The sequence below is a fragment of the Pteropus alecto genome, unplaced genomic scaffold (genome assembly GCF_000325575.1).
Source record: "Pteropus alecto unplaced genomic scaffold, ASM32557v1 scaffold3, whole genome shotgun sequence".
Taxonomy (NCBI): Eukaryota; Metazoa; Chordata; class Mammalia; order Chiroptera; family Pteropodidae; genus Pteropus; species Pteropus alecto.
Window position 1 is genome coordinate 15,737,415 of NW_006442484.1, and position 27,951 is coordinate 15,765,365.

At 35.8% G+C, this 27,951-nt stretch overlaps 1 protein-coding gene across 1 annotated transcript in view; it reads left to right on the top strand.

The window, feature by feature from the left end:
- The window catches only part of THSD7B (thrombospondin type 1 domain containing 7B), a 745,753-nt gene that overhangs the window by 310,583 nt on the left and 407,219 nt on the right, over positions 1 to 27,951 (top strand). Inside the window, exons 6-7 of the mRNA XM_015596500.1 lie at positions 14,967 to 15,122; positions 25,514 to 25,711. Of these exons, the coding sequence (XP_015451986.1) occupies positions 14,967 to 15,122; positions 25,514 to 25,711 (354 nt within the window). The remainder of the gene's footprint in view (positions 1 to 14,966; positions 15,123 to 25,513; positions 25,712 to 27,951) is intronic.

Here is a 27,951-nt window from a genome sequence, read left to right on the forward strand (position 1 = left end):
AGAAGCAAGAAAAAGTAGAGGATTTTCTTTATTTGTCATTATTTTAATTCTAGTTATAGAATCCCGAATGCTCCTTGCCACGCCCTTGAGTAGTTTGCCAGTCAGTGGGCCATGTTTTGGGATGGTGAATAAAAGGAGAGTTAAACATTCCACCAAAGTGTCCTTTGATTGATGGAGATATGGCATTTGCCTTCATGATCTACTGTGAGATGTTCTAGGAAACTCTCCATAATAGAAATATTCTTGCTGAAATTCTTCTATCAGTAATTTATTCTTTTGGCTTAGAGACTGTGTTTAAATGAAAGTATCTTGAATGAAAGGGTAATGCTTTCATAAGGTCAAATACTTTATGACATTATATGTCAAGGATACTCTAATCTGAACTAGTTTAATGAAACAACATTCCATTTAATTTTTAGTTTTTCTAATAAGTTTTTATTTATAGAATAACAGTGTTATCATAAACATTTGTATAGAAAGCATGTACTACAAAAAGTTAAAAACATTTTTCTCAAGCTTGCCCAGTAATCTCAAGAATAGTTATTATAAATTATTTTGTATGTATACAAAACACATGTAAACATAGGTCTATCTAAATGTGCACTCAGATTTTTTTAATAAAAAAAAAAATATACCTGTCATAATTGTCTACAACTTGTCTTTTGTCGGTTGATTTTTCCATGATAGTAAATATATATGTAGATCCCTCATTGTAATAATTGCATAATGTCCATGGTTTGGATGATTTTAGTTAATTCAATCAGTTAGGGCAGTTAGGACTTTTTTCTTACAACAGATAGTGTTGGGGAGACCATCTAGCTATATATCTAGCTTTGTTCAAATATCAATTGTCAATATTTTAATGAGACTCCAAAAGATGGAATTGTTGGATTTGTGCATTTCAGATTTGATAAATACTGTCAAAATTTCTTCCAAAAATACTATGCATTTGAAACTTCATTAACGGTCTCTAAGAATGTCAGTTTGTTTATATTCTTGCCAGTAGTAAATATTTTCATTTGTTTTCAATTTTTGTTGACAAGATGAGAGAGTTGTAGTCTTGCTGTTTAGTTATTTTCCATGATTATTAGTGAGAATTTATCCAACCAATATTTATTGAGCATTCATTATAAACTAGGAATGGTTTTAGACACTTGGAATATAGCCTTAATGAGAACAGTCCAAATCTTTCCTGTGTTATTTATATTCTGATATAAATAAATATTGGAGGGTGATAGGTGCCATGAAGAGAAATAAAGCAGTCTAAGAAAAGAGATAATAATGAAGACAGAGATGAGACTGTGTGTTGCTTTAAATAGGGAGGTCAAAAATTCTTTCTTAAGAGGTGATATTTGAACAGACTTAAGTAAAGGAAGATAATGATACTATAGGTCTCTGGAAAAAGAGTACTCCAGGCAGAGGGAAAAAATGTGAAGTCCTGTGGCAGTAGTGCGCATAGATTATTCCTGATGTATCAAAGAGTTTCTCAGACAGAGGAGTGTGAAATGGGAGGCAGGCAGGAGGTGAGACCAAGGGTTAGCCAGGACCATGACCAGATAAAGCAGAGGTGAACTGGTCAAGGCAACTAGGAATTAGGCATTTGGGAATTAGTTGAATGAGATGAAATGCCTAGTTTCTCTGAGCATTATCACAGCCCAGCGGTGAACCAGGGGCAGAGCAATGTGAGTGAGGTAAGCCTGTGTCAGGCAGTAAGAGATATGTTGTCTGTAGAGAATGTATAAGCAATAATAAGACCAATCAGAAAAAATCGAGAGAGAACAGATTAGTAGTTGCCAAGTTAGTTAGTGATGGAAGGGGGTGGTGTGTCTATGAAGGAATAGCACAAGAGAGCCTTGCGATGGATCAGTTCTGTATCTTCGTTGTGTTTTTGGTCACATGAATCTATACAGGGAAAATATTTCATAGAACGGCACAAGCACACACACATACATACACAAACACAAATAAATGAATGCATGTAAAACTGCTGAAATCCGAATAAGCTCTGTAGATAGCACTGATATCTATTTCCTGGTTTTGATATTGAATTCTAGTATACAAGAAGTTACCATAAAGGAAATGATGAAAAGTGCACAGGACTTGTACATTTTTTTGTAACTTCCTGTGACTCCATAATTACTTCCATAAAAAAACAAAACAAAACAAAACAAAAAACATATCATCAAGAACTTGCAATTCTTAACAATATCGGTGATGAAATAAATACTTGTCCCCTGGGGCAGGCTGCTCCCATTGCCCCACCCTTGGTACTCACTGTTCCAGACTCAGACTTATGTTTCCTGTTCTTTATTATCACCCTTGTCTGTTGAGCACTTAGGTAATGGATGTATTGAACTCAAGTTTCAATATGAATCAAGACGTAGATACAGGTTTATTACCAAAAACTTCCTACATATAGTGTTTTAACATATGACATCCCATACTTTGTTAAACAATATATTTTTTTAACTGGAGAAAGGTTACATGATATATTAGGTAGCTTTACAAAGTAAACATAAGGAAGACTGAGAAATTAAAGACAATACTTAAAACTTTGTCTATTATACTATTTTATAAATTCTTATAGTTTTTATTTGATATTCTTAAATTCTCCAAGCAATAATCGTATATAAATAGTAATGTTTATCTTTTCTCATTTAAAATTTATAACTTTTAAGATTTATTTTATTATGTTTCAAGTATACGGTACATTGGTTAGACATAACAGTTTCTAAAATGATCCCCCTAATTGCACTTTCTCTCCCCTGGCCCTCCACCTAGCATTATATTAATGCTAACTGCATTCCCTAGGCCATGCTCCCCATCCCCGTGACCATCCATCAACTATTGATTTGTATTTTTTTAACCCTTCACCCCATTCTCCCAGTCTCCCAATCCCCCTCCCCTCTGGCTGTCCCCAGATTATCCTCTATATTTGTGAGTCTGTTTTTGATCAGTTTGTTCCTTCTGTTCCTTATATTCCAATATAAGTGAGATCATATGGTATTTATCTTTCTCTGTCTGACTTATTTCACTCAGCATAATAACCTCTAGGTCCATCCATATCATTGCAAATGTAGAATTTCATTTTTTTTAAATGTCTGAGTAATATTCCATTGTATATATGAACCATAACTTCTTTATCCAATCATCTGTTGTTAGGCATTTAGATTGCTTCCATATGTTGGCTTTTGTAAATTGTGCTGCCATAAATATTGGGGTGAATAAATCTTTACAAATTATTGTTTTGATTTTCTTTGGATAAATACCAGAAGTGCAATTGCTGAGTTAAAAGTTAAATCCATTTTTAACTTTTTGAGGAACCTCTAGACTGTTTTCCATAATGGCTGTGACAATTTACAATCCCACCAACAGTGTATGAGGGTTCCCTTTTCTCCACATCCTCACCAACACTTGTTGTTTTCTGATTTATTGATGAAAGCCATTCTGACAGGTGTGAGATGATATCTCATTGTCGTTAAAATTTGTGCATTTTACTGCATTGGTTAAAACATCTAGTACAATGGTAGATCATAATATGTTAGCCGGTATCCCTACCTTATTTCTGACTTAAATATTTAAAGTTTTTCACTTCTAAATTATTTGGTTATGATTTATGTTAGATGGCTATTAAGTAAGGAAGTTTATTTGTTTTGAGAATTGGATATTTGCTTAGTAATGATTATGGAATTTTTATATAAAGAGAATTTATATATTAGAAATTACATAACATATCGTTATACATACACGCACATCTGTAGGATAAAATTTTGCTATTTATGTTTTCCATTCTTTTAATATTTAATGCGCTATTGCATTAAATTTCCAGTACTATGTATATAGTACACAAAGGAATATTTTTTGAATAACCGTCATTTGGATTTTTGCACATTTATTTATAAGTGCAATTTCATTTTATAATAATTTGTTTTTCCCTATGATATCCGCTAGTATCAGGTTACAGAATTCAAAATGGGATCTGTTACATAATGAGAGTGGAAATTTAATGTGGAGTAAAGAGAATAGTAACTTCAGAGTATTGAGAAGCCCAGGCTTCTATGCTACCAAGGTGTGTGTAATTGGCCAAAAGGCAACAAGAGAGTCCTATGCACTGGGGATCTTAAAAAATGAGACACCAGAAAAAAATAGAGGGCCCTGAAGTTTAACTTTATATTTTATGATTAACTTTATGATTATGCTCAGGTTATTCCAGGCATTTTCAGAATTGCTCACACTGACTCTGATCTTTTGTTTTCTGAATATACTTATTTCATGTACAATTGGTACCAGGCACATGGAAACCTAATTAATATTTGTTTAATAATAGTACCTCGTTTTTATGTGTAAATCTAATTCTTAGCAAATTATAAAGTCACAAAGATATGGGATTATGTGCTCTCTGGGACTTTGTAACAGTGCCTAGAAAAAGGGCTGGAATTTAATGATAACCGCTTTGCCTGGAGGAAGTAGGCAGTGGAATAAGAAGGAAGATTTAGTGGTTCACCATTATATTGCAATTTCAGCTCAGTTAGCATGTCTTATTTGACAGTGATTTGTGTTAAGTAGGTACTTACTGCTTCCAGAATATTTCCTTTAGTGAAGGTATTCTTTCCCTTTAAAGTCACACTGCTTATTTCTAAGAGGTTTCCAAAAGTAAGTGACCTAATATGGACCCTTTCACACCACTTCTATTTAAATTTTTGGACTTTGGAATCATTAACAAATAAATTTAACATTCTGATCTTTAGTGAATGCCTCTGTTAACCTGGAACTTAGTTCCACTAGCCATTTTTCATTCTGTTTCAGTATCTTATTTCTAATAAACGATACTGGCTAATCTCAGATCCTAAGAATCTGTTACCGATTAGTTTTTCCATCTGCTATGTTTTCACTGGTGTGGGGTCATATTTCTTTTCCTGATTAGTCTCCTGAATTTTTCCTTATTTCTGAAAATATGCATATTTTAGTTTTCTTTTTGAACACATATCTGGCTTCTATTTTTTTCCGAAGTTTTCTATTATAAAACAACTTGCCATGATTTATGACTATTAAGGGTGCCTTCAAATTTCAAAGGGCACTTTTAAACTGACCTGACTCTGCAAGTACTTCTTATTCTTTAAGACCATTTATGAGGAAGGCCATAGGCAGTATAAACTGTGTTATTGTGTGAATTAGAAGACGTCTTCCCTTCTGAGGAGATTAGAAAGCAATATCCTTCTGAGCATAAACCAGAGGGTATAGTTTGGCAAGACGGGCCAGACTGGATTTCAGCCTTGCTCGCCTCCTTGGCAAGGTGACTTTTTGCAGGCTCAAAAAGTGTAGACCCTGTATTTTAGGATCTTCTGTTATCTTCATCTTTTTTCAAATGTTCAGCGAATATTTACTACCTGACTCCCTTTACATTTAATATCTGAGTTAGAATTTAAACTCACAAAGCCATGTTAATTTATTTATGTATTTATTAAAATTTGTTGCACGCTCACTATCTACTTGTCAGTATTGGAAGGGCCAAAGTTACAATGATGAGCAGGGTAGATAAAGTGGCTGTTCCTTGGGAATTTGTATTGCAGGGAGGATTTAACTCAATTTAGGTGTTATTATTTAACTATCTACACAGCCTTCCATCTTAAATGGAATGTATTTTTCAAATTACTTATTGGAAAAAAAGTCTTGTATTTTTTTTTCATAGTGATAGTCGCTTCACTAGCAAAAAGCATGCTAATGATGACTCTTGGGTAAAGTAAATGATTTAGTCCTGACAACAAGATTTTTCCAACCTAATTGAGGAGAAGAAATATCCATTTTCTGGAGAACATCATCATCTGTAGAATAAAATATTACCTGAATGAATGTGAAGTATAAGTGTAATTAGTGTGTATAATAGGATTAATCAAGATTTTTTTTCTTTTTAACTAGAGGTAACGTAAATGAGGGAACTAAGTATCAGAACAGGGAATTCCAGATTGATACTTAAACTAACTATATGTTGATTTGAGGCAATTCATATAACCACTTTAGGCTTTAATTTTCTCATTTGTAGAAGCAATATTATAAAAGAAATCATTAAGATCTCTTTCATTCCAAGATTCCGTGATGGAGCATATCTCTGAGGGTAAAGAATATTTCAAGCAGGGTGCTAGTTTCCTTGGACACTTTAAGACGTGAAAACTTCTTCAGGCCACACAAGTCTCAACTCAGAATAGGACTGAGAAGTTTCTTTTCTCTAAAAATGTAACAGTATGTATCTATTTTTGATCATTATAAATATAAGAAAGTAACTCTGGGTGAAAGGCATATCATACAATTAGCTGGCAATCAGTGTTAAGTAGAGAGGACAAATTGGTTATTGCCTGGTGGCCTGCAAGATGTGGTCCCATCTTTGTTCTCAGTATAAAAAATATGTCAGATTTGAAATGAAATAAAAGCCATGACATCTATCAAAAAAAAAAGATATCAGAGAGTAGAAATGGTAGTGTTAGGATTCTTTTGGATTCTGTTGGGCCAGATCAGAGGCGAGATGGTTCTGAATGGGGCACACTGGTGGTCCTCAGATGAAGTGCTTCATCATTATCTGTAACCCCCATATGGAGCCCCTGAAGGCTCCCTGACATTTGTGCCAAGTTGAATTCTCTATTTTAAAGATCTTGAGCTGTCAGAGGTCTGAAAATTATCTTAATAACCATGACTACTATTCACTCAGGGTTTCTCCCCACCCCCAAATAATAGTTATGATAAACACGTCTTATATTTGTGCTCCAGTAGGTTGAACAAAACAATATTTGTTATGGCACTTGCCCTTTAAAAATAGGTAATAACACTTTCAGAATTAATATTTATTTGCATTTAGCAACCTATAAATATATCTTATTACTTTTAATATAAAATTATATAAGTACATTTTAAAATTAAATAATTATTCTTATTTTTGATGCTTTCTCAAGTTAAGACTTCATAGAAGACAATTATATTTTAAAATATGTCATTGTCCTCTTGATTTTATAATTTATTTTGCTCTGATTATATAAATGTGAAATATTAGAGTATATAACTTCTCAAGACAGCTTTTGAATAACATGCTTGTTACTTAAGCAAAATTCTACAGCTTATCAGCTATTTTAAATTGTTCATATTCTCTACGTGCATCAGAATTCTAATAGAAAATAACATATTGGTTAATATATTATTTACTGCTTATTGAAATGAAAATATAAGACCATACATTCCAACTTCAAGCAAACACAGGTATTAAGCACTGTAATCAAATTTAAAAGATGGATTTCAACTTATGGCCATGGATATGTGCAATGAATCTAAGAATTTCAGAGCCTTGAGCTGGAAGAGTCTAATATTGCTGGTGAAGAGGGAAAGTAAATCTCATACTCTCTGAGTTCAAGTCCTGCCTCTGCTATTTACTAATTATAGAAACTTGGGCATATGTTTAAAACTTCAGTTGTCTCATTGGAAAGTGGAAATACTAGTAGTACTTATCTCATAGATTGGTTTTGCTAATAAAATCAGAATATATTTGTAAATTGCTTAGCACACAATTTAAGCTCACTATACAATGAAGATGATATTCCCCCCAAGGGGGCAAAAATTGGTTCTTGGCGTGAAACGAATCTTACACTTTTTATATATACAACATATGTACACATGTACACACACAGTATATTTGTGTTGTGAAAATGTCATAGGAAAGGGAGGGGCTATTAGGGGAAAAAATGTTTACAAAGGCTCCTTAGGGAAGAGATAATGTAACAAAAGTAAAAAACACTGGGTATTCTATTTACTTTACAGAAGCTCAATTGCTAAGAGATTTGCCCAATTCACACAGGTAGTGGTAGACTCTCAGTTTAATGGATTTTTAATGATTGTATTTTGCCAATTGGGTTTTCAAAATCATATTCCGTAAATTATTCATAAGATCGAGTCCCCAGACTGTTAATCATAAAGATTTTTAAAGATATAAATCCATACTGTACTCTCTGCTGCTCCCTTTCCAATTCTGTGACAATATTTCTGAGTTGGGTCTATGTTAGACCCCACTGGTGTAGCCAGGTTGGAAGCTGCAAATTTATAATATTGTTCTTGACATCGTAAAGTGATATAAAATGTGAGGTTTGTAATTTAGGAATAGGCCTGAGGGAAAGTAGCTGCCATCCAGTTTTGCAATGCAGAGGTTTTGGTTTGTAATTTCTGTTTTAGCTCTAAGAATTTATAATGCAGTTCCTCATACAATAGAATGAACTATTCTGAATTAAAAAAAAATTATTATGCAGTGTCTCATTCCTATCATTACTTAGGGACCTGGTGAATCCCATGAGCCTTCCTTTGAAGTTGAATTAACTTGGTTAGTCAAAAAAGATTTGCAGTTTTAAAGTAGAATATGCTAACTAGGATATCAAATACAGTGAGGTCTTCATTTTTTCTTTCTTCAAAAACAAGATGGTGTAGATATTTATTTTAGGGACAAATAGTTTTTCTTGACCCTTGTAAAATAATCATAACATTTTTAAAAATTTATTTTTCAATTATAGATGATATAATATTATATTAATTTCAGGTGTATGACATAGAGATTAGACATTTATATGCTGTACGAAGTGATCACTTTGAAAAATGTTTGGAAGTGGACACAATGTTGACTCATTTATTTTCCTGATCATTTATTACTATTACAGCACATTTTTCTCTCATAAATTTTATTACAAATACAAAATCATAATCTCATTTAGTGTTAAAGAATATGGGCTTTTAAGAGCCCTGGTCTGTATTTGTTGCTTATTAGCTTTTTTTTTTTTTTAAGGCAAATAATTTATTCTCAGTTATTTCATCTATAAAATGGGAAGAAAATTGTACTTACCTTGGAGTGATTGCGATGGATGAATGAGAAATTGTATTTAAGTGCTTTGCACAGTGCCTAGAACCTATTGGGTTGTTAGTATGTATTAGCAATTATTACTAACATTAATCAGTGAAATAGACACTTGGAGTCATTCCCAGGAAAACTTGCTCTCATTTAGCTCTTGTCATTGTTTGTATGAGAAATGAACTCCACATTGTGACGTTCTGAGTCTGAAGAGAACTCTTGCGCTAAAAACCCTTTAAAAGCTATACTTCTCCAATGTTGCATATTCTGCTGTTGACATCTCTGGAGATAACTCTTGCTCTTGGCCTGACCACTTCCCCATTTTTCACTTATCTCCTTACCATTCACTCTCATAAATAGTAGTATTTTTAACTCTGTAAATTGTAAAAAAATGCCATTTAGGTCAGCTTTTATTTTTCCATCCCTCTCCATACTCCCTTTTTCTTAGGTAGAAGTCTAAGAAACAATAACACTAAATCCTCAAAAGTGGAGCAGAGGAGAGAATATATGATGATAGAAATATATAAATATAGGGCTAAAGGCTACTATATTTCTCCCTGAATTATGTTAATTGTTGACTGTTGGTTCTGTTTACTTTCTAAAATTGTATATATAATTCATTTATTTTGTCTTCATTTTATTCTGAATATTGTTTTTATTCTTTGCCTATAGTGTTGTTACTCTGTAGCATTAAGAAAATCTCTAGTTGATAGGCATTTTCTAATTGTCTATATGAAATGAATGAAATTTAGGAAACTTTTTAACATGTGGCCAAATTTCACATAATCATTTCTAACTGCAGGAATTACTTGTAAATATTAAATTTGCTGTAAATATATACACATCCTCTTGCCAAATTGTATTGCACAGCACTTTGCCAAGAGAGTCACAGTATGGCTAAAATTAGCTTTATTAGGTATAATAGGATGAGATGTGATTTAATTCTTTAAGCTGCCTATAAGTGCTAGAAGACAGATATGCTTTTATTCTCTCCACTAAGTTAAAAGAATGAAACATTATTTTGCAAATCCCAGTGGCAAAAGCAATCAGAATAATACATGAAGCTTCTTGAAGGAAAATAGCTTTCTGGTTAAAATTGTAATATTATTTATCTTACCCCTTCAACCACTTGACTCATTCAGTCTGTAGAAGAGCCTATTTATTTTAGCAGTGAGGTGGATTGAATTTCTGCCAAGTCAGTGTATACTCCCTTAATGAATATGTCAGAGGCAATATTGTTTCTCAAAAATCATTTAGAAAGTAGCATTTTTACATAAGTAGAGTCTTTCATTAGTTTTGAATTAAATCTTAGCAATTGCTGTTTCCACTATGATTTTTTTTCTTAGAGAGCCTGTGGAATGCAGGGGTCTTGAGTTTTGAGTAGGAATTCCCTTTAGAGTTTATGGTACCTGCATTTGATTTAGAAAATTGAAATGAATATAACTTCTTTGTCTAACTTCTTTGTGCAGGTTGATGTCATTCTGGAAATCAAATCTCTTATGTAAAATCAACTGAAGATAGAAGGTATTGTTCGTAGGAGTACTTAGTACTACTAAGGTAGAAAGCAGATAAAATCATCGAGTTTTTAAGAGTTCCCCGGAAGTAACATCACTTTACTTCCTTTTATCTCTTTTTCCTTCAAAATACTAGAGAAAAATCAACATCTAGTGAGTAATTCCTTGACCATCTTCAAGATCCTTTTTTGTTTTCAGAGGGAAAAGTGAACTCTATTATGCCATGGCAGAATTACCTCAAACACAATCTGAATTTTGAAAGACTGATGGTTTTTCATCTAATAACAGATATATTTGTACATAAGAAAATTCCATTGACTCCTGTAATACCTCTTTTTACTTTAAGCAAATATAACAAAGTGGAACAAATTTTTTATAAACTAGAGAGATGCCTGGCTATTAATTATAATTATTAATATAATTAATAATAAATATTATTACTATGCAATTTCAGTTTAATTTCTTTGTGAGGGGTTAAAAGGCATTCGAAATGTCAATCTTACAAAATGACCATCAGTAGGGATGTGGGGTATATATTGTCTTATTGACTTTTTGCAACTTATTTTTGTGTTAGTTCAAATTACTTTGATTTAGAGCTTGATTCAGTTTGAAAGAATAAAATGTGAAGGAACTCATTTTTCTTTACAATGGCAGTCTCATGTTAATGATCACAACAGACATTTTTCTTCTTAATTACAATTTATTTTGATTGAATTTGTATGCTCATCTGAAATCACCTTGTGATTAAGGAAAATCATGAACTTTGTACATTTCTAGAATTAAGATCAGTTTTTTTAAAACATTCAACATGTCATCTACCAGCATTTTTTCCCCTTGCTAATTAGCATTCTGATCATGGAGTAATTCATTATTTAAGGAAACTTTGCAATCAGTAGCAGACTTTCGCATTTCTTGTAAGGCAGGTCAATCTAATAATTTCTTATTGCAAATGAAAAATTCCACATTAGGTACTAAAATAGCCAAAGCATTAATGACTATTGCATATGTACAATCACTTATAATACTGTAATATATTCCCTAGCATTTAGAAAGCTATCACTATGTAGTGATCTCAATTTATCCAAGTTATAAGTTATTTTGGCTCTTTAACACCTTGTGGCCTTAAGAGATCTCTATAGGGGCTATAACATTGCTGTCAGCAAAAGCTAAGTAGCCCATAAGACCTTGAGTAACTGCTCATCTAGTCAGGCAATTTGTCAGCTTAGGAATGGCAGAAGGCCTCAAGGTAACATGATCTAAAAGGCAGATGGAAAAAGTGGGACAAGCACAGCCCTGCACTGAATAGGTACACTGATTAGAACAAAGATTCATTGCATTAGAGAAAACAGAGTTAGTAAACAGAAATAAAGTTGTTTCAGTCCAGAGATCCTGAAAAAGGAGTGCAGGTGAGTAGAAAAGCGGCAATTCTTTCTACAAACATTATGACTAGAGTTTGGTCAAGAAGAAATGAAGGTTCTGTAAAGAGTAAACTGCACAGACTATGCAATTCCAGGTGGCTCAGGTCATGTCCCCATCCTCAGCCACCTCCCCAAATAATTTTATTAAAACATGATTCAGACACAAATAAAAGAAGTAAATAGTTATTTAAAGTGGAACAAATTTTGGTCTCGCTACCCCATGCTTGGTGGGGGAGGTCTGGGAATGGGTTTGGAGGAGTTCAAAGTAGCGGTGAAGGACAGATTTTGCTTGAAGGATTACACTGAGCCTGCTATTTTCCTTGGTAGATACCTTGGATCTGTTTTGTCACTAGCTTCCTCCAGTTGTGGTCACTATGATTCATAAACAGAATATCTTTGATATAAATGGCCTCATGTATCCTGTCTGATGCCTTTATTCCATAAAAGGAAAATTAAGTGGGCCAGATGGAGGTGAATCAATCACCTAGGACAAGACTCAGGTCTTGCTCTGCCCTAGATTTGCTGAGTAAACTTGGAGAAAGTACCTAAGGCTTTTGGAGCTCAGTTGTTCAGTAACATTGATGAATGAAACTAAATTAATTAGCTCTAAAGCTCCCTTGTAGCTCTAACAGTCAATAGGCATAGAAATATCCTGTGTTCGCTATTTTCTGGGAGATGACTACCTAAGTGGTCTGGAACTGGTAAGTGCTTTGTGACTTACTCATGATTTATTTGTAGAGCAAATGTAGCCCGGGGAGTCTGAGACAGAGATAGGTTGACCCAAGTACATTGATTCAATGCCTAAACGAAGCAACTTAGATGTGTCGCCTGGGACTGGAGGACTTTATTGATATGGATAAAGATCTACTGTCTGTCAAAGCAGCAGGTGCAGAAGAGACATAAGTGCTATGACAAATGGCCTCAGTCTCACCCCGGGCCTTCAGTTATGTCACTTAGTAGTCCCCAGGGAAGTCCCATCCTGTTCTTCTCCAGCAAACCATCTCCCTCCTTCCTGCTTCAAACCTTAGGAGTACCATTAGCCCTAATGTACATCAGTCAACTTATTGACAGTTAAGTATTGATCAAAGGGGACCTTGAGGGACTTAGCCCACACGTGTCTCAATAATCCTCAACAGCCCTCCAAAAATAAGCCAAACAAGCATCATATCTGTAAAAATAGAGTTTGTGACAAACACTGCTTCAGGACAAGTTCCCCATTCTCTTTGTGATTGCACTGCCAATCTGAAGCCTTGTGTACATGGACAATATGGAGCTTCTGATGAGATTTAATGCAGACTCACTGTGTGCTTGCCTATGCACTGGTGGATTGATGAGTTTCAACTACAGAGCCCAAACTCCAGTATAGAGGTTGTAGCAGCAAGCGTCTGCTGGGTCTTGGAGCTGAGAGGTTTGGAGTATTTTCTCAGCATTGATTATCACTTTGGTGTTGCAGCAAGACAAAGGAAGGAGAAGCAGCCGTAACAGATTTCCAATATTGTTGGAGCTCGGGGACTCATGTATGACTAATATCAACTCACACTGGAATATGGGTTCCATGAGGGCAGGGGCCTAGTCTGTTTTGCTCACTATTCTGGCTTCAGTGCCTAACACAGTGTTAACACATGATAGGCACTTACCAATGTACGTTGAATGACCGATGAGGAGGCCACTTAGTGTAGTGGTTAAGAGACAGACACTTAGATTTAAATCCCATGTCTACTGCTCACTAACTGGAAATATGGACAAGGGAATAAATATTTCTGTGTTAGGGTTTCCTCTTTTTAAACTAATAATATATCTCAAAGAGAAGTTACACAGGTTCAATGAATTTGAGATGTAACAGGTGCCTGGCATGTACTATAGATGTTTATTAAATAACTAGATTAATCAGTTTTCATGCCCCACTTCCTTTTCCATCATTACTGAGGTTTTATTTTTGCAACTAGAGTTTGAATTTCTAACAAGCATGAGTTTGGACAAAAAACATACTTCTGCCTTAAGACCTCAGGCAATGCAGCTTTCTACTTATGTGACATTCTGAAGCCTCTCTTTCCATCAATTTTGTTAATGTGCTACTTACCTTTCTCAACTTACAGCTCCTTGAAAGCAAACACACCATCCAAAGAGGGCCTGATTGAGAGTGAGTGCACGGTGGGTTTGGAATGAGTGCATAATTTTCTCAGTGAATGACTGCCTTGTGTGTCTTCTCTTGCTTACTCCTAGAAGGAAGAATCACAGACCCCTATCCGATCTCACAGGTTCTTCTTTACCCACAATCCGTCGGTGTCATGTGTCCATCTCCATCCCCATTCCCGGTCACTCCAGCCTCCCCATCCCATTGCTATCATCAGTAGCACAATCTCTGTTTGATCAGCACCTCTCTTTAGCTTCCCTTTTGCTTTCCTCCAATATCTGTTCTCTCTTCCTTTCCTTGTCTCTCCACGTGGCTTGCAGCCTTTGACATTTACTTTGGCAATCTTGCTTTGCCCCTGCCTTTTATTTGTCAGGTCCAGTCCTTTTGGTAAACTGTGAAAGAATTAATTGCAAATAAAACTCTAGTGTTATTTCCTTTGAAACTTTTTATTTTTCCCATTCACACTCTTTGAGCCTTTTGGTATTCTCACTAATGGAACTGACTTCCAGGGGCTAATTCTGCAGTCACAAATTCTGATTATTATTCTTATTCTAAGAACCATTTTTCTTCTGTGTCTCCGGGAGCTCCACCCCTCAGGGGAGTAACAGCAGTAGATTGGTTATGCTAAACACCCCACCTCAGGGGTTTAATTTTGATTTTTTTCACAGCAACCCAGTCATTTATATAGTCAAGATAGACTCATCTTGAAACTTCACAAAGCCATTTCATTTTTTAAAATCATAACTCTAGGTAATTTGTGTCTGGATATCCAGTCCTCTCTTGGATTCCCAGGGAATACTCTGTGAAGCAGGAAACTCAAGTTCATGCCCTTTTTTGCTGCCTTTTTTCCTTTGCCTTTTCTCACCCAAAATGCTCACAATGTGTAGCTAAGTAATGAGTATTAGAGAGTGTTTATGTTTTGTCTGCATATACTCTTTTTCAACCATAAAGCTGATGCGGGCAGGAGCAATTCTAAGAATGTCCAGAGAATGTGACGTGGCCCATTCTTTTTTTCTTTTTCTGTCCTTCAGTCTCTAGACCTGTGGAAATGGCATTATGTTTGGGACCTGCCCCTGCAGCCTCTCAGCTCTGCAATATTCCTTGCTCTACAGACTGTGTAGTATCTTCCTGGTCATCCTGGGGCCTGTGCGTCCATGAAAACTGCCGCGATCCACAGGGGAGAAAAGGTGAGTGCCTAGTTTGTGTGTCCATTTACTTTCAGTGTACACACGTTTATTCTGGTAGCTAAGTAGCCGATTAAGCCTGCTTAAGACAATATTTGTTTGTAAAATTTAGAAAACCAGCTCAAGCCTGATAGCATTCAGTTATTAGGGAGGCCGTTGGGGACATTTCCATGGAACACAGACTCTGACCTTGATTGACCTTCTGATCTGGCTGATAGCTGGCAAAGTGACTATTATTCCTAAAATGGTATAACTTAATGTTTTATAGATATTTCTGTAATCACATCAGGAAACAACTGTTTTTGCATACCTCTTTCTTTTCAGATTTCTGCATGCTGAATTTGATGTCATGCTTTATATTTTCATGAGGGGCATTTATGTGTGTTGTTTACTTTCAGATGTCCTCAGGCTTAAAGTGAAACCCTCAAACTTTATGTACTTGTTTAATTGTGTAGACCTCTACAGTCTTGTTTTCTTTCATTTGCTAATATGCATCTTCATCTGTAAGAGTTCATCTCAGGTGACATCTTGACTTTTTCTCATTGACCCTTCGGTTTGTACTGATATGGTGTTCCATTAAATGTCAGTACTTAATAGAAATATTCCCTTTACTAAGAGAAATGAGGTCCAAGGACATTCCAGAAGTTAGGTTGTATTTGCTAAGCACTAACCCAAGTTATCACATGCAAAGAAATAATACATGGGCAAGCAATCGATGTTCCAAAACTGGTACTCTCAGCTGATATCTGGGTCTATGTGAAAACTCACATTTCAAGATTCCCTGCGGCGCACAAATGCACGTATGTGCATACCCAGGTTCACACACCCTATCGCTGGCGTTTTCCTTTATTCTAACTCTCTTCTAAGACAGAAGAGGAAGGTGTATGTCGAGCCTACGGCAGGAAGAGGCTAACTTTAATTCTTTTATAAAACAATAGAAATCTGGATCTGAATGGGACCTGGGGTGGCTAAGGGGCTAGTGTTACTTCCTTACTGGACATGTAACCAGAATATTGCCCATGCCTTTCTAGGTATGGACACAAATAATTTCTCATTAGTAGTAATACCAACAATCTATGGTCATGTGTATAACTGGACCTCGTAAGTCTCTTGTAATTGCATATGAGATTTTCCAGGTGACTTACATGTTGTTAGAACCGGACCTCTTATGTTCGACCTATGTCACTCTGTTTTAAGGTCTCTGTCTAGAAAATGACTTAAGCTGGTTGGACTTAAGCTGCTGCTCCAGCCACTGAGGCCATGGCTGTCCGTGCTGGTGCAACTTTGCTCCATTGAATGTCACCTTCCTTTGTTTTCAAAGCTGTGGAACCTACACCAGGCCAAATGGGCCTTATATTATTTGGGACACTTTTGGTTACAGGTGACAGAAACACAATTCGGAAGAGAATTTATTAGCACATATGGCTATAAAATAGAAGGGAAAGTAGGACTGCATCCAAAAGTATCAGTGAGGTTTCAGGTGTTAGTCTTTCTCATTCTTTTTCTTTTTCTTTATGACCTTGTTTCTACAATCTTCTATTCTTTTTCTCTTTAACATCTTCTAATCGCTCCATCTCTTGGTTATACCTTTCTCTGTATTCTGTTCAATATAAGGCAGGCTCTCTCTATGGGGTAAAGACCAGCATTAATTTTTTTACTGCTAAATCTACCGTGTATCCTCCGTTTTGGTAGATTTACTTTTAGTTAACATATGCCTTTTAGTGGTTATTCATCTGACAAATAACAGGGCAACAACAAATTGTTGTAACTATTTGAAACACTCTGATTTGAAACATCTATTTCTTAGAATTGTTTACAAAAGTTATAAATCACTTCAGTGATAAATGTTTTCTGTTTTTTTAAAAGCAACATAACATTCAAACTTTTTTTTTATTCAATTGACATTTGATTTAAAATAAAACAAAAAATTAGGCACAATGATTTCATCCAAATAATCTGTAAGTAACATAAAACTCCATTTATAATTTTAATAGGTCAGACTGTGAAAGTCTCTCAGTTTCATTTAAACTTTCAGATGTAAAATAACATTGACATGGCCTACAAATTACAAATTGGAGAATAAGGGTAAAGATCTTTTGTTTCCTTGATTTTTAGATCCATTTTTTTTCCCACATGTTGTGGGTTTCTAGATTTTGTCATAACATCGATAAGTACATTTTATGCAGCGGTATTTTTCTTTCCAAAACATTGTAATAAAATCAACATAGTGTCTTACAAACGATGACATCTTATTATATTTAATGGTCAATTAATTTTTTGAGCCTTATTGAATATAGTTAACATAAAGCATTGTGTAATTTTAAGGTATACAACATAATGATTTGATATGCACATATATTGCAAAATTGATTACCACAATACAGTTAGCTAACACATCTATCACTTCACATCGTTACCTTGTGTGTAAGTGTGTATAAAGAACTTTTAAGATCTGTTCTCTTTGCACCCCCAAATTCATTGCAGTGTTATTCATAATAGTCATGAAAACAACATAAATGTCTGTCAACAATGAATGGTTGAAGAAAATGTGATATATATCTATATACACATATACACATATACATACATATGCATACACACACAAAGGACTATTATTTAGCCATAAAAAGAAGAAAATCCTGCCATTTGTGATAACATGGATGAACCTTGAAAGCATTATGCAAAGTGAAATGTCAGACAGAGAAAAACAAATAGTTTGATTTCACTTATATGTGGAATATTTTAAGGTTGAATAATATTCCTGTACACACACACACACACACACACACACACACACACACACACACACACGTATATGTATAACTAACGAATTCATAGGAACAGGGAGTAGAATGGTGTTTGCCAGTAGCTAGGGGATTGGAAGATTGGGGAGATGTTGGTCAAAGGATACAAACTTTCAGTTATAAGATTAATTTATTCTGAGGATCTAATATACAGCATGATGACTATAGTTAACAATATCATATACTTGAACGTTGCTAAGAGAGTTGGTCTTAAAAGTCTCACAGTAAGTAAATTTGTAAGTAAGTAAGTAAGTAAGTAAACGAATTCCTTTTTAGATAGTATATAAAGTAAAAAAGAAATGTCTTTCCTAAAAGTTCCAGAAAGATTCCTGGAATTGAATCTCATTGGCTAATATGGGTCACGTACTTTTCCTTGACCCAGTCACTCTGATTTAGGGATGTGAGGCTGAAGCGGAGAGATCCTAGGCATGTGACCACCAGCGGAGGGACAGCTCTGCCAAGCTTCACAGACTGAGAGTGAAGGAAGGGTGGCCCCTTCAAGAAAAAATAAGGTGCTGATATACTACAAGAAGGGAAAACTAATGCTGGGGTCAGACTTAATAGGTGTTTATTAAATGCTTAGTTCCCTTTGTTCTGGGCCATAGAGTCTCTACAGAAATTCAGAGTGGTTTTTTCCTAATTCTGTATTGTAGTTTTTGTCACTTGAGCCCAACTTTTCATAAAACTCTGTGAAAAATTGTTCTTGTAACTTTCATTTCAGTCTTCCTTTTCCACATAACTCAGAACTTGTCCATGGAACTCATTTGGGAAACTCACAACATTCTGACCCCTCCATTTACCCATTTGTTCAAAATGCTTTTAAGTCAAATCTTTTCCTCATCGGCTCCTGTTCCCCTATTGTAGAGTTCAACTCCTGCTAACATACCCTGGTTCAGCATTTATTAGACATCACCTCCTGTGGGATGAATCGTGTCCTCCAAAGAGATATGTTCAATGCTAGCTCCTGGTATGCGTAAATACGACCTTATTTGGAAATCGGGTTATTGCAGATGTAATCAAGTTAAGATGAGATCACATGGGATTAGAGTAGACCCTATTCCAAAGACTGGTGTCCTTTTCCAAAGGAAGAAATTTGAATACTGAGAAACACGCAGAGAGTGGCACGTGATGATATAGAGAAAGAATACACAAGGTGAAGATCATGAGAAGACAGAGGTAGATATTGCAGTGATAACTCTACAAGCCAAGGATTGCCAGGATTGCCAACAACCAGTAAAAACTAGGAGAGGGGCACGGAAGCTATTTTTCTCTAAAGCATTCAGAGAGAACATGGTTCTACTGACACCTCTATTTTGGGTTTCTATCCACCAGAACTGTGAGACAATAAGTTTCTGGTTTTTTTTACGTCACTCAGTTTGTACGACTTTGTTTTGGCAGCCCTAGGAAACCAATATACTGGCTAAACTTGCATTGGCATTTAGGAAACCAATATATTGCCTAAATTTACATCAGTAATTAGGCTTAACAAAGATATAACACTTTGTAAAATGTGAAACTAAAATGTAGAGAAGTAAAGCAATTTGTCCTAAATCTCGCAGTGACTTAATAATGGCCACACCAGCACTAAGAACCTTGATTTCTGTCTCCTCAGTCCAGTGTTCTTTCAAACACTAGGCTTCCTTAGTGATTTCTCCATTAAAAGTTTGGATCAAGACACAAGTTTAGCCCTGACATTAGCAGAGAAATCCTCTGCCATGTGTACCACACTGGCCAGTGGGAACCATTAGCTTTGAGAGCTAATCTTTGAGTTGATGTAGGAGATGAGGTGTGGGATGCATCTTAACACTGGCGCATTGCTTTTGAAGGGAGAGGGAAAGTAGACTGCAGTGTATGAGAAAGGGAGAGTGTACCAAAATCAGCTTAAGAGCACCAAGTAACTGAGATGCATGTTTTTCCTTAAACAATAAATTTTTCAGAGAGCCTCAGCCTTTGGGGCTTCAGGAAAGGGTGGAGATAGTAGAACTTCTGCAGAGTTTAGGGGCATGCTGGGATTGATAAGAATTAGTCTCTGTTTTTTAGGGCCCATACTGAGGCTAAATGATCTACTTTAGGCACTAAGTAATAGCAGACAGAAGAGAGTATAAGTGTAATGATTGTTATTCAGTCCTGGGAGTTTGTGATTTTATAAATACTTCCACCTAGAGCAGAGAGAATTTCCATTTTTAAGGTCTTACTAAGACCTGCCAGGACCACCTGCCTGTAATCTCTCTTGGGAAGAATAAAGAATGGGGTTTCCCTCTAGATAAATGATTCTGTGCCTACCAGGAGTCCAAGCATGTTATGATGACAGTAAGTAATCTTGTTATTTCTACCAAAATAGTGAACATGAGGTCTAAGAGCCTCTCAGTCTCAGTCTGTCTCATGGTGCTACCATGGGTTCTGCCAGAGTTACTGACTGGCATGAACTGAATGTGGTTTAGAAATCCATGAAGGCTGGCATGCATAGGCTAATGCATTAAACACAGCAGAACTGTGAATGAAAACTGGAGTGTTTAGCTTCACATTTGAGTTCTCTGCTCTAATGAAATACAGTAGACCTACCAGCAGAAATCTAGGATAGTTATACTCTTAGATTATATCTATCTATCTATCTATCTATCTATCTATCTATCTATCTATCTATCATCTATTTATCATCTATCATCTATTTATCTATCTATGAACCTGGATATATAATATACATATATATTATATATACGGTCATATGGGATATATATTGGAAGATTTAAGGGAAAACAAGCTGACAACAGCAGCAAAAAAATAACTGCGGAAAGTAGGACATAATTACTTTTGCTCCTCAATAGTCTTTTTCCTAGTCTCTGTATTATGGCTTTGGTGGTTATGGTGTCCCATTTGTTCACATTTAAGAAAAAAAAGTAGAAAAGGATAGAAAAGCAGATAACTAATAGAAGTAATTAGTTATTATAGAAATTATCTTCATATGGCTGTTCTTCTTAGGCAGGCACCATTCAATCAGGAATAAGGTTGGTGGCTGTCAGCCATTCAGAGTACATTACGAAGTCAGCCGTTGTCCACAGCCTTCGCACCTTTCATCAGGTCTGTGACAGGCAGACAAGGGGAACAGTGCTCGGCAGGTTGGTACTTGTCAAGCGAAGCTAGAACACCTTTCAGAGGAATTTAAATTGGATCAGATTTTATCATTCATTGCGTTATCTTTCATGCATTCCCAGAGACTTATAATTAGAGGTAGATGAAAGAGAAGTAACCTGAAAAATTGCTGATGAATGAACTCTACATAGAGGTGCAATGCATTTTTTAAAAATATTTTTGATATATAGACATGTATTTATATGACAGTCTTGTCCTTTTTAGACATATTTCCGAAAGGCAACCTTGCCTATTGAAGTTGTTCTAAAGAGGAAGTGATGGAGGCCTCCCAGGACGGTGTCACAGTAGATAATTGCTTATGTGGTAGGAGGTTGGGAATTCTATTCCTCCCCTGTACAGTCCCCATCAAAACACCTAAAGTGCCAAAAGTCTCCGTAGGAAAAGGCATTTTGAAACTGAGAAGTCATGACACTCTTTACAAAGAAAGTCTTTTATACTTGGAAACAAATCAATTTAGATAACGCACTAAAGTAGGGAAATACTGACATGTTTTAGATCTTATGTAATAATGGGAAAATTTCCACTTTCTATCCTCATCTGCTTAAAATTATTTTGCTTTGTCGCAGATAATATGTGTATACTAAGAGACAGCTTTGTGTGTTGAGACTGATGGGGTGCTGTACCAACTTTTCATTCTAAGAATTGAGTCCTCATGCTCATAGTTACCCTATCAATGAATCTTCTTCTTTGCTGTATTCACAACAGGGTGAACTAATAATGATACTATAAAATACTACCCCTGCAAGAATAGTGGTTGATTTCTAGAGTTGGAATCAAAGATTTAGTCTGCTCAAGTTCTTTGACTCAGCGTTGTTACCCAGCATCCAGGCTGCCAGAGATAAGGACAAGTGGAATGTTTAAAATGGAATAAGCTTCTGTTATCTTTGGTCAGCCTGGTGGATCTTGCTTCAAGTCTGTCCCAGTGGAGTTAGTGTAGAGACAGCGTTGGCCATGGATAGCTCCGTGGAAGCTTAGGTGGACACTTTTGGGCCACTAGCATGTAAAGAAATACAGTCCTCTGACCTGGATTTACCCTCTTGAGCCTCCTTTAATTTTTTCATAGTTTTACTTAAAAAGATATTGGCAATTCTGCTGTTTGTGTTTTGTCTCTTTTTCCGCCTCAACCCATGCTTCACTCTTTTGGAATGATCTTCGGTAGAATATACACTTAACTGGTAGACTATATACTAAATCTTTAGGTTTATAGAAAAAAATAAAAATCTACAAATATTAGTTTTCCTAAAGATGCACCAAATCTGTGGTCAGGAAGAGATTATTATAACTCTTTCCTGCTATCCAGTGGCCAAAATGCCACTCTCTAATCTGTACACCTTTAGGTTAGGGAGATGAAACATGGTACCTGTCAGATCCACTGTCAGAAGTGTGGCTAGAGCACATTGTACCCAAGAGCTGCCTTGAATCCTTTCTTGCGAGTGGGTAACGACTTAGAAAGACTGCAGCTAAATTTCATACACATCCATTTCACCAGTAATGTGCTTTTGGAGAAGCGATAAAATATCTTTTAGCCTTAGTTTTCACATATGTAAAATGAGAATAGTAACTGGTGAAATAGTTTTAAGGATTTATTAATTTTGGGTAATATAAGTAAAGTGGTTGTTACATTCTTGGTACACGGTAGTGCTTAATTAATGCACGTGCCTTTTTCCCTGGTTGGACTACATTTTCTGTGAAGATTAGATTTATGTTTTGTCTTTCTCCTTTAGCTTCCTATAGTACATTATAGTGATCTACATATGGCAGTTAATGTTTATGGAATGACGACATTTGATTAATATGAAATTGAGTAAATGAAGGTAAGTGGTTGGCTGGCCCCAGCCATTGTGGACTTGGCAGTGTGTATCTTTCATAACAGAAGCACCCAGGGGAAGCCTGATATCTATTGCAGGCATGAACATTGATGTGTGATTAAAGTTAAGTGTTAACAGGAGAATCCAAGGTTTTTGTTTTATGCTGAGCTTGTGCTATGATTTGATCCTAGTTAGAGTCAGGACAAGGGCAGCACAAATGAAAGACTGAAAGAATTTATTGACTGAAGAGATGTAATCTATAGATTTATGGGGAGATGGATGTGACTTAATTTATAGAGGAAAACTGCACATGCCCCTCTGTGGCATTAAGCTGTAGGTATAGGACTGCTAGGTTTCTGAGCTGGTGGACAAATAACATAAATCATGAAGACCCATGGCACCTCCTGCTCAAAGCTATAGACTAAATAAGCACAAACATAAGACAGTAAATAAGCAGCATATGGGCAGTACATGTAAGAATAGAGGTTATCCAGAGTGTGTGGCGGTGAGAGCTCGTTGGTCATTACAGTTTGATGTTTGAGTGTAGTTTAGAGCCCTGCATGTTTCTAGCATCTTTACTTAAGGTGGCCCACAAAAGCCCTTCTCTGGGTTTTATTTCGACTAAGTAATAATATATGCTCGGAGGTATGAAACAGGCAGAAATCATCTATTGTTTTAATCACCCCGATCTTAATATTTTTAATGCCATGAGAATGTGATGTCTGATTAGCCAAATAATGCCTTTTCAGACTCTTTAAAGTAAGAGTCTGAGAGTCTCTTGTGAAGGGAGTTTATAGGTTAACCCTAGACCAAGAAAACCTAAATAAAGAACTTATGATTGTTTAAGGTTTGGGGGGCTGGTTGAAAAAGGTGAAGGGATTCAGAAGTACAAAGTAGTAGTTACAAAATAGCCATAGGCATGTAAAGTACAGCATAAGGAATATACTTAATAATACTGTAACAACTGTGTATGATGCCAGGTGTATACTAGACTAATCTGGGGTGAGCGCTTTGTAAATTATACAAATGTATAACCACTATGCTTTACACACGAAACTAATATAAAATAATACTGAATGTCAGCTATAATAGAAAAATCAAAAAATAATATAAAATAAATAAAATACTTGCCCAGCCCTGCAATATTCTAAGGAAACTTGGCTCCCTCTTGTGGCCTAAAACCATGTGTCAATTTGTTTTAGCCTCCTTGGCTGTGCTATTTAAGAGGAGCCAGTCTTTTGCCAACTACACCTTGAGCTTTGTAACCTTTTTATTTCATTACTATTCGTGGAAAAATTGACACAGCTGGAAAAACTATGGAGACATATACCTGGATTTGTTACCTCCTATGCTTCCTAACTTGTCCCTCTCACCTTCTCTTGTTGGAAGGGTTGTGGGGTATCTAACTCACATTGTGGGAATTCAATGTCCTTATGCTATCTTTCAACCAAAGACTTATCTTTTTTACTTGCCCCAAGGAATAAAAGAACAATTTCTTAAAATTTTACCATGCAATATGATTGGCTTTATTTTTAAAGAAAAGGAAATGAATCAGTTGGTTGAATTTGGTGTATTAAAGAATGGAATATAAAATATGAGATCCATGGAAAGTAGGCATAGCCTTTAGAAGTGATCTATCATGAGGACCACAGACTGAAAACTCAGACTAAAGGGTTTTTTCTAGTTCTCAGTCACTTATTGTTTTAGCTAACTTAAAAAAAAAAAAAATCATTACTTTCCGACATTTAAAAATAGAGAGATTTTATATGAAAACAAAACATAATTTGGATTTCTGGCTTCTTAAACAAAACCAGAAGATTTGATAAAAGAGAGTTCACATTCTCTCATGGCAACTGCCAATGGAAGCTGAAGAATAGCTGACCATTTCAGAGCAGGCACACATTCTCCAACTTATCACAGACCTCACCACTCCCTACAGTCTTGTGGTTTATCCATTTTCATCAGTTTGTACCTGCTTGATTCCTGTGATACTGTGTTTGTGACTGTAGGCTTATAGCATGTAAGGCCTATTTTTACCCTAATTATGGTGGGACTTTGGGCCCTAGTTTTACAGTACCTTTTTTTTTTTTTAACTGAATAACCAAGGACTCATGTCTAGCCAGGGTAGGTAGTGTGGTCCAAACAGACACTGTCTTCACAGGCAGGCTGACCTGGAAATCTCGGGACACAGAGCCGTGAATGCTCAGGTATCAGGGATATGCCAAAGTGCAGATGTATTTTGACTTAATACAGAGTAACAAGAATGTCAAAAACTACAGGAAAAAGAAAATGTGGATTTATCTATGTTTGGGCTATTTGTATGAGTCTCCATTTATTTTTACTTGCCTATTGATGACATAGGACATGTGCTACTTGTTATTTCTTTTGATTATCTGACCTCTCCAGTTCCTAGGTCGGAAACTCTTGGACGACAGATTTCCTGCTCTAGTCCTTTCCCACTTTTTTCTTTCCTTTTCATATCTCTCCATTTTCCATGAAATAAAATACATCGGAATAATGCATGCTTTAGAGCTATAGGTTTTCAAATGAAAATTTCATCTCTTTCCACAGCGCTGCTTCTCCTTTGCTGGACGAGGATGGAATCTGTGAAACTTGTTCTTTCTCTTTTAAGGATTTAGAATGAGATGGCGCCATGTCCTCATGGAGTCCACAGGGCCTGCGGGGCATTGCCCTCATTTGGTGGAATCTGTTCCCTGTGAGGATCCAATGTGTTATCGATGGCTGGCATCTGAAGGAATCTGTATCGCTGATCATGGAAAATGTGGCCTGGGACATCGCATCCTGAAGGCTGTCTGCCAGAATGACCGAGGTATGACGTAAAGGAACACATGTATTTTGAAAGTGATATCTGCCAAATGACATGATTCTCCTGAAGGAGGGAAACACTTTCTTATCCTTAAATATATTTAATTCAAGTGACGCGTTGCTGCAGAGTAAGCTGCCTTGACTTAATATGGGGCCACATACTCCATGACAAAAGAGCACTATTTGATTCTGTCCAAATGCAATAATGCATTTGGAGATTTCTTTGCAGTTCTTAATTCATCAACACATAGAATACAGAAATGGTCTGGATAGTCTCAGTTTAATACAAAAAAAGTTTTATTTGCCTTTTTTGAGGTTGATATGTAACATGCTTTTATATATTATTAGCAAATACTACTTTGTAAAGATTTCAGGGCTGCAGCTCCCTCCAAGTTAAAAATTTAAAAAATATATATTAAGCTATATCTTTTCATTTATGTAACATTAGATTGGAATCAGTTCTAGACATTATACCAACATTTCTAGAGAACCATTTTTAAATATAAGTTGTAAAGATTCACAAAACTATTAACAATGGTGTCTTTCCTTCATCACCAAGCTTCTAGTACAATGGTTATTCGAAATGAAGTGTGATTTATAAAATATGTAAGTCACATGGAAATGAGAAAAGTGACATTTAAAACCTTTATCCTACAGTTAAAAATTCAGTCTCTTGGAAGAATAGCGAATATGTCTATTAATCAACTCTGTCATGAGAAGTACCATTTATAATGCTCTTGGCGTATGGAGTGAAATGTTTTGACTTATGGAATGAAGAAAGCCATAGAACAGAAGGAAATTACAAAGTGGATTCAGAATGGATATTAACATCCACACAGGCTTGACATTCAGCAATACATTTCCTTGTTTCCTTTCTTCCCTCCCTCTCTTCTTTCTTCCCTCCTCTGTTTCCCTCCTTCCCTCCCTTTCCTTTCCTCCTTCACTCTTTTTTCTTCCTCCTTCTCTCCCTCAGTCTTTCCTTCCTTCTTTTATTTATCACTACTTTACCATTACAAGTAGACATTTTGTCAGGTGATATAACTGATAACCTTATGAAACCAGGTGGTTGTTTAATTAAACAGAGAGCAGGAACAGATTGTATTAGCTACAGTCCTTTTTGATCAAGTAGTTAAAACAAATAATGGCTTCTAATTTTACCAAATGATTTTTGAATTGTGGTAACGTATGCAATTTATTAACAGAGGCAAATAAAATTGTTTTTGTATTGCTTTCCTTTGAATTCAGGAAGAGTAGTATAAAGGTTGAAAACCTGGGTTTTTGAGTCAGACAGATTAGAATTTCAAGTCTGCTACTCATCTGCTATATGATCTCAGGAAAAAGTTTTAACTTTGGAAACATTGTTTTCTTTAGCTGAAAAGTCAGGATAACAAAAGCTACCTCTCACATTCAGAATGTGAGAGTTAAATTAGTTAAATAAAAGTGACTAACAAAGTGCCTGGCACATAATCATTCAAAATAAGCTGTAAGCTTATTTTACTTGTAATGCATAGTTATTACTGTGCTCTGTCCTGGAGGAATGGTACAAAAATCATTCTTTTATAAATGAAAATAATAATGAGGGTTAGAATAACCATACTCATCTTCTTCTCAACCTCCAGTTGTGGAAACGAGATCATTTGTTTAGTTGAGACGCAATAACAAATGACTGTCATCTCATAGCAGGTATTGGAGATTTATCATGACATAAAATGTCCATAGGTCTAGAGACTTATTTTACAATTTATGTTATGCCTCTTACAGATTTGCAGAATGTGATATTCAGATTTATAATTAGAGATGTATATTTGGTCTTCATCTCATTTCTGGCAAAGAACTCCTAAAATCTTTGGAATTTCCTAAGCAATAAGGGCAATGGGGATATCTGTTGTTACAGTGTTTGCTCTCCTGTCCTTAGTTCCTGAAATTGCTTTCATAAAGGTGAAATAAGTGTCTTATATTTATAACAAGCCCCCTTCCACCACAACTGGGTTTATGTTAATAAAGTGACTTTTGGAAAGCACCTAAGGGTGGGGGCCGGTTGCCAGAGGAGCCAACCAGGAAGAGTGGGTTGGAACTTTCAGTCCCACCCCCTGATTTTTATTAGAGGGAAAGGGGCTAGAGGTTGAATCAGTCACCAATGGCCAATGATGTAATTAATGATGCTTCTATAATGAAGCTTGCATGAAAACCCAAAAGATGGTGTCCAGAGAACTTCCCCATTGGTGAACATGTGGCAATTTGGGG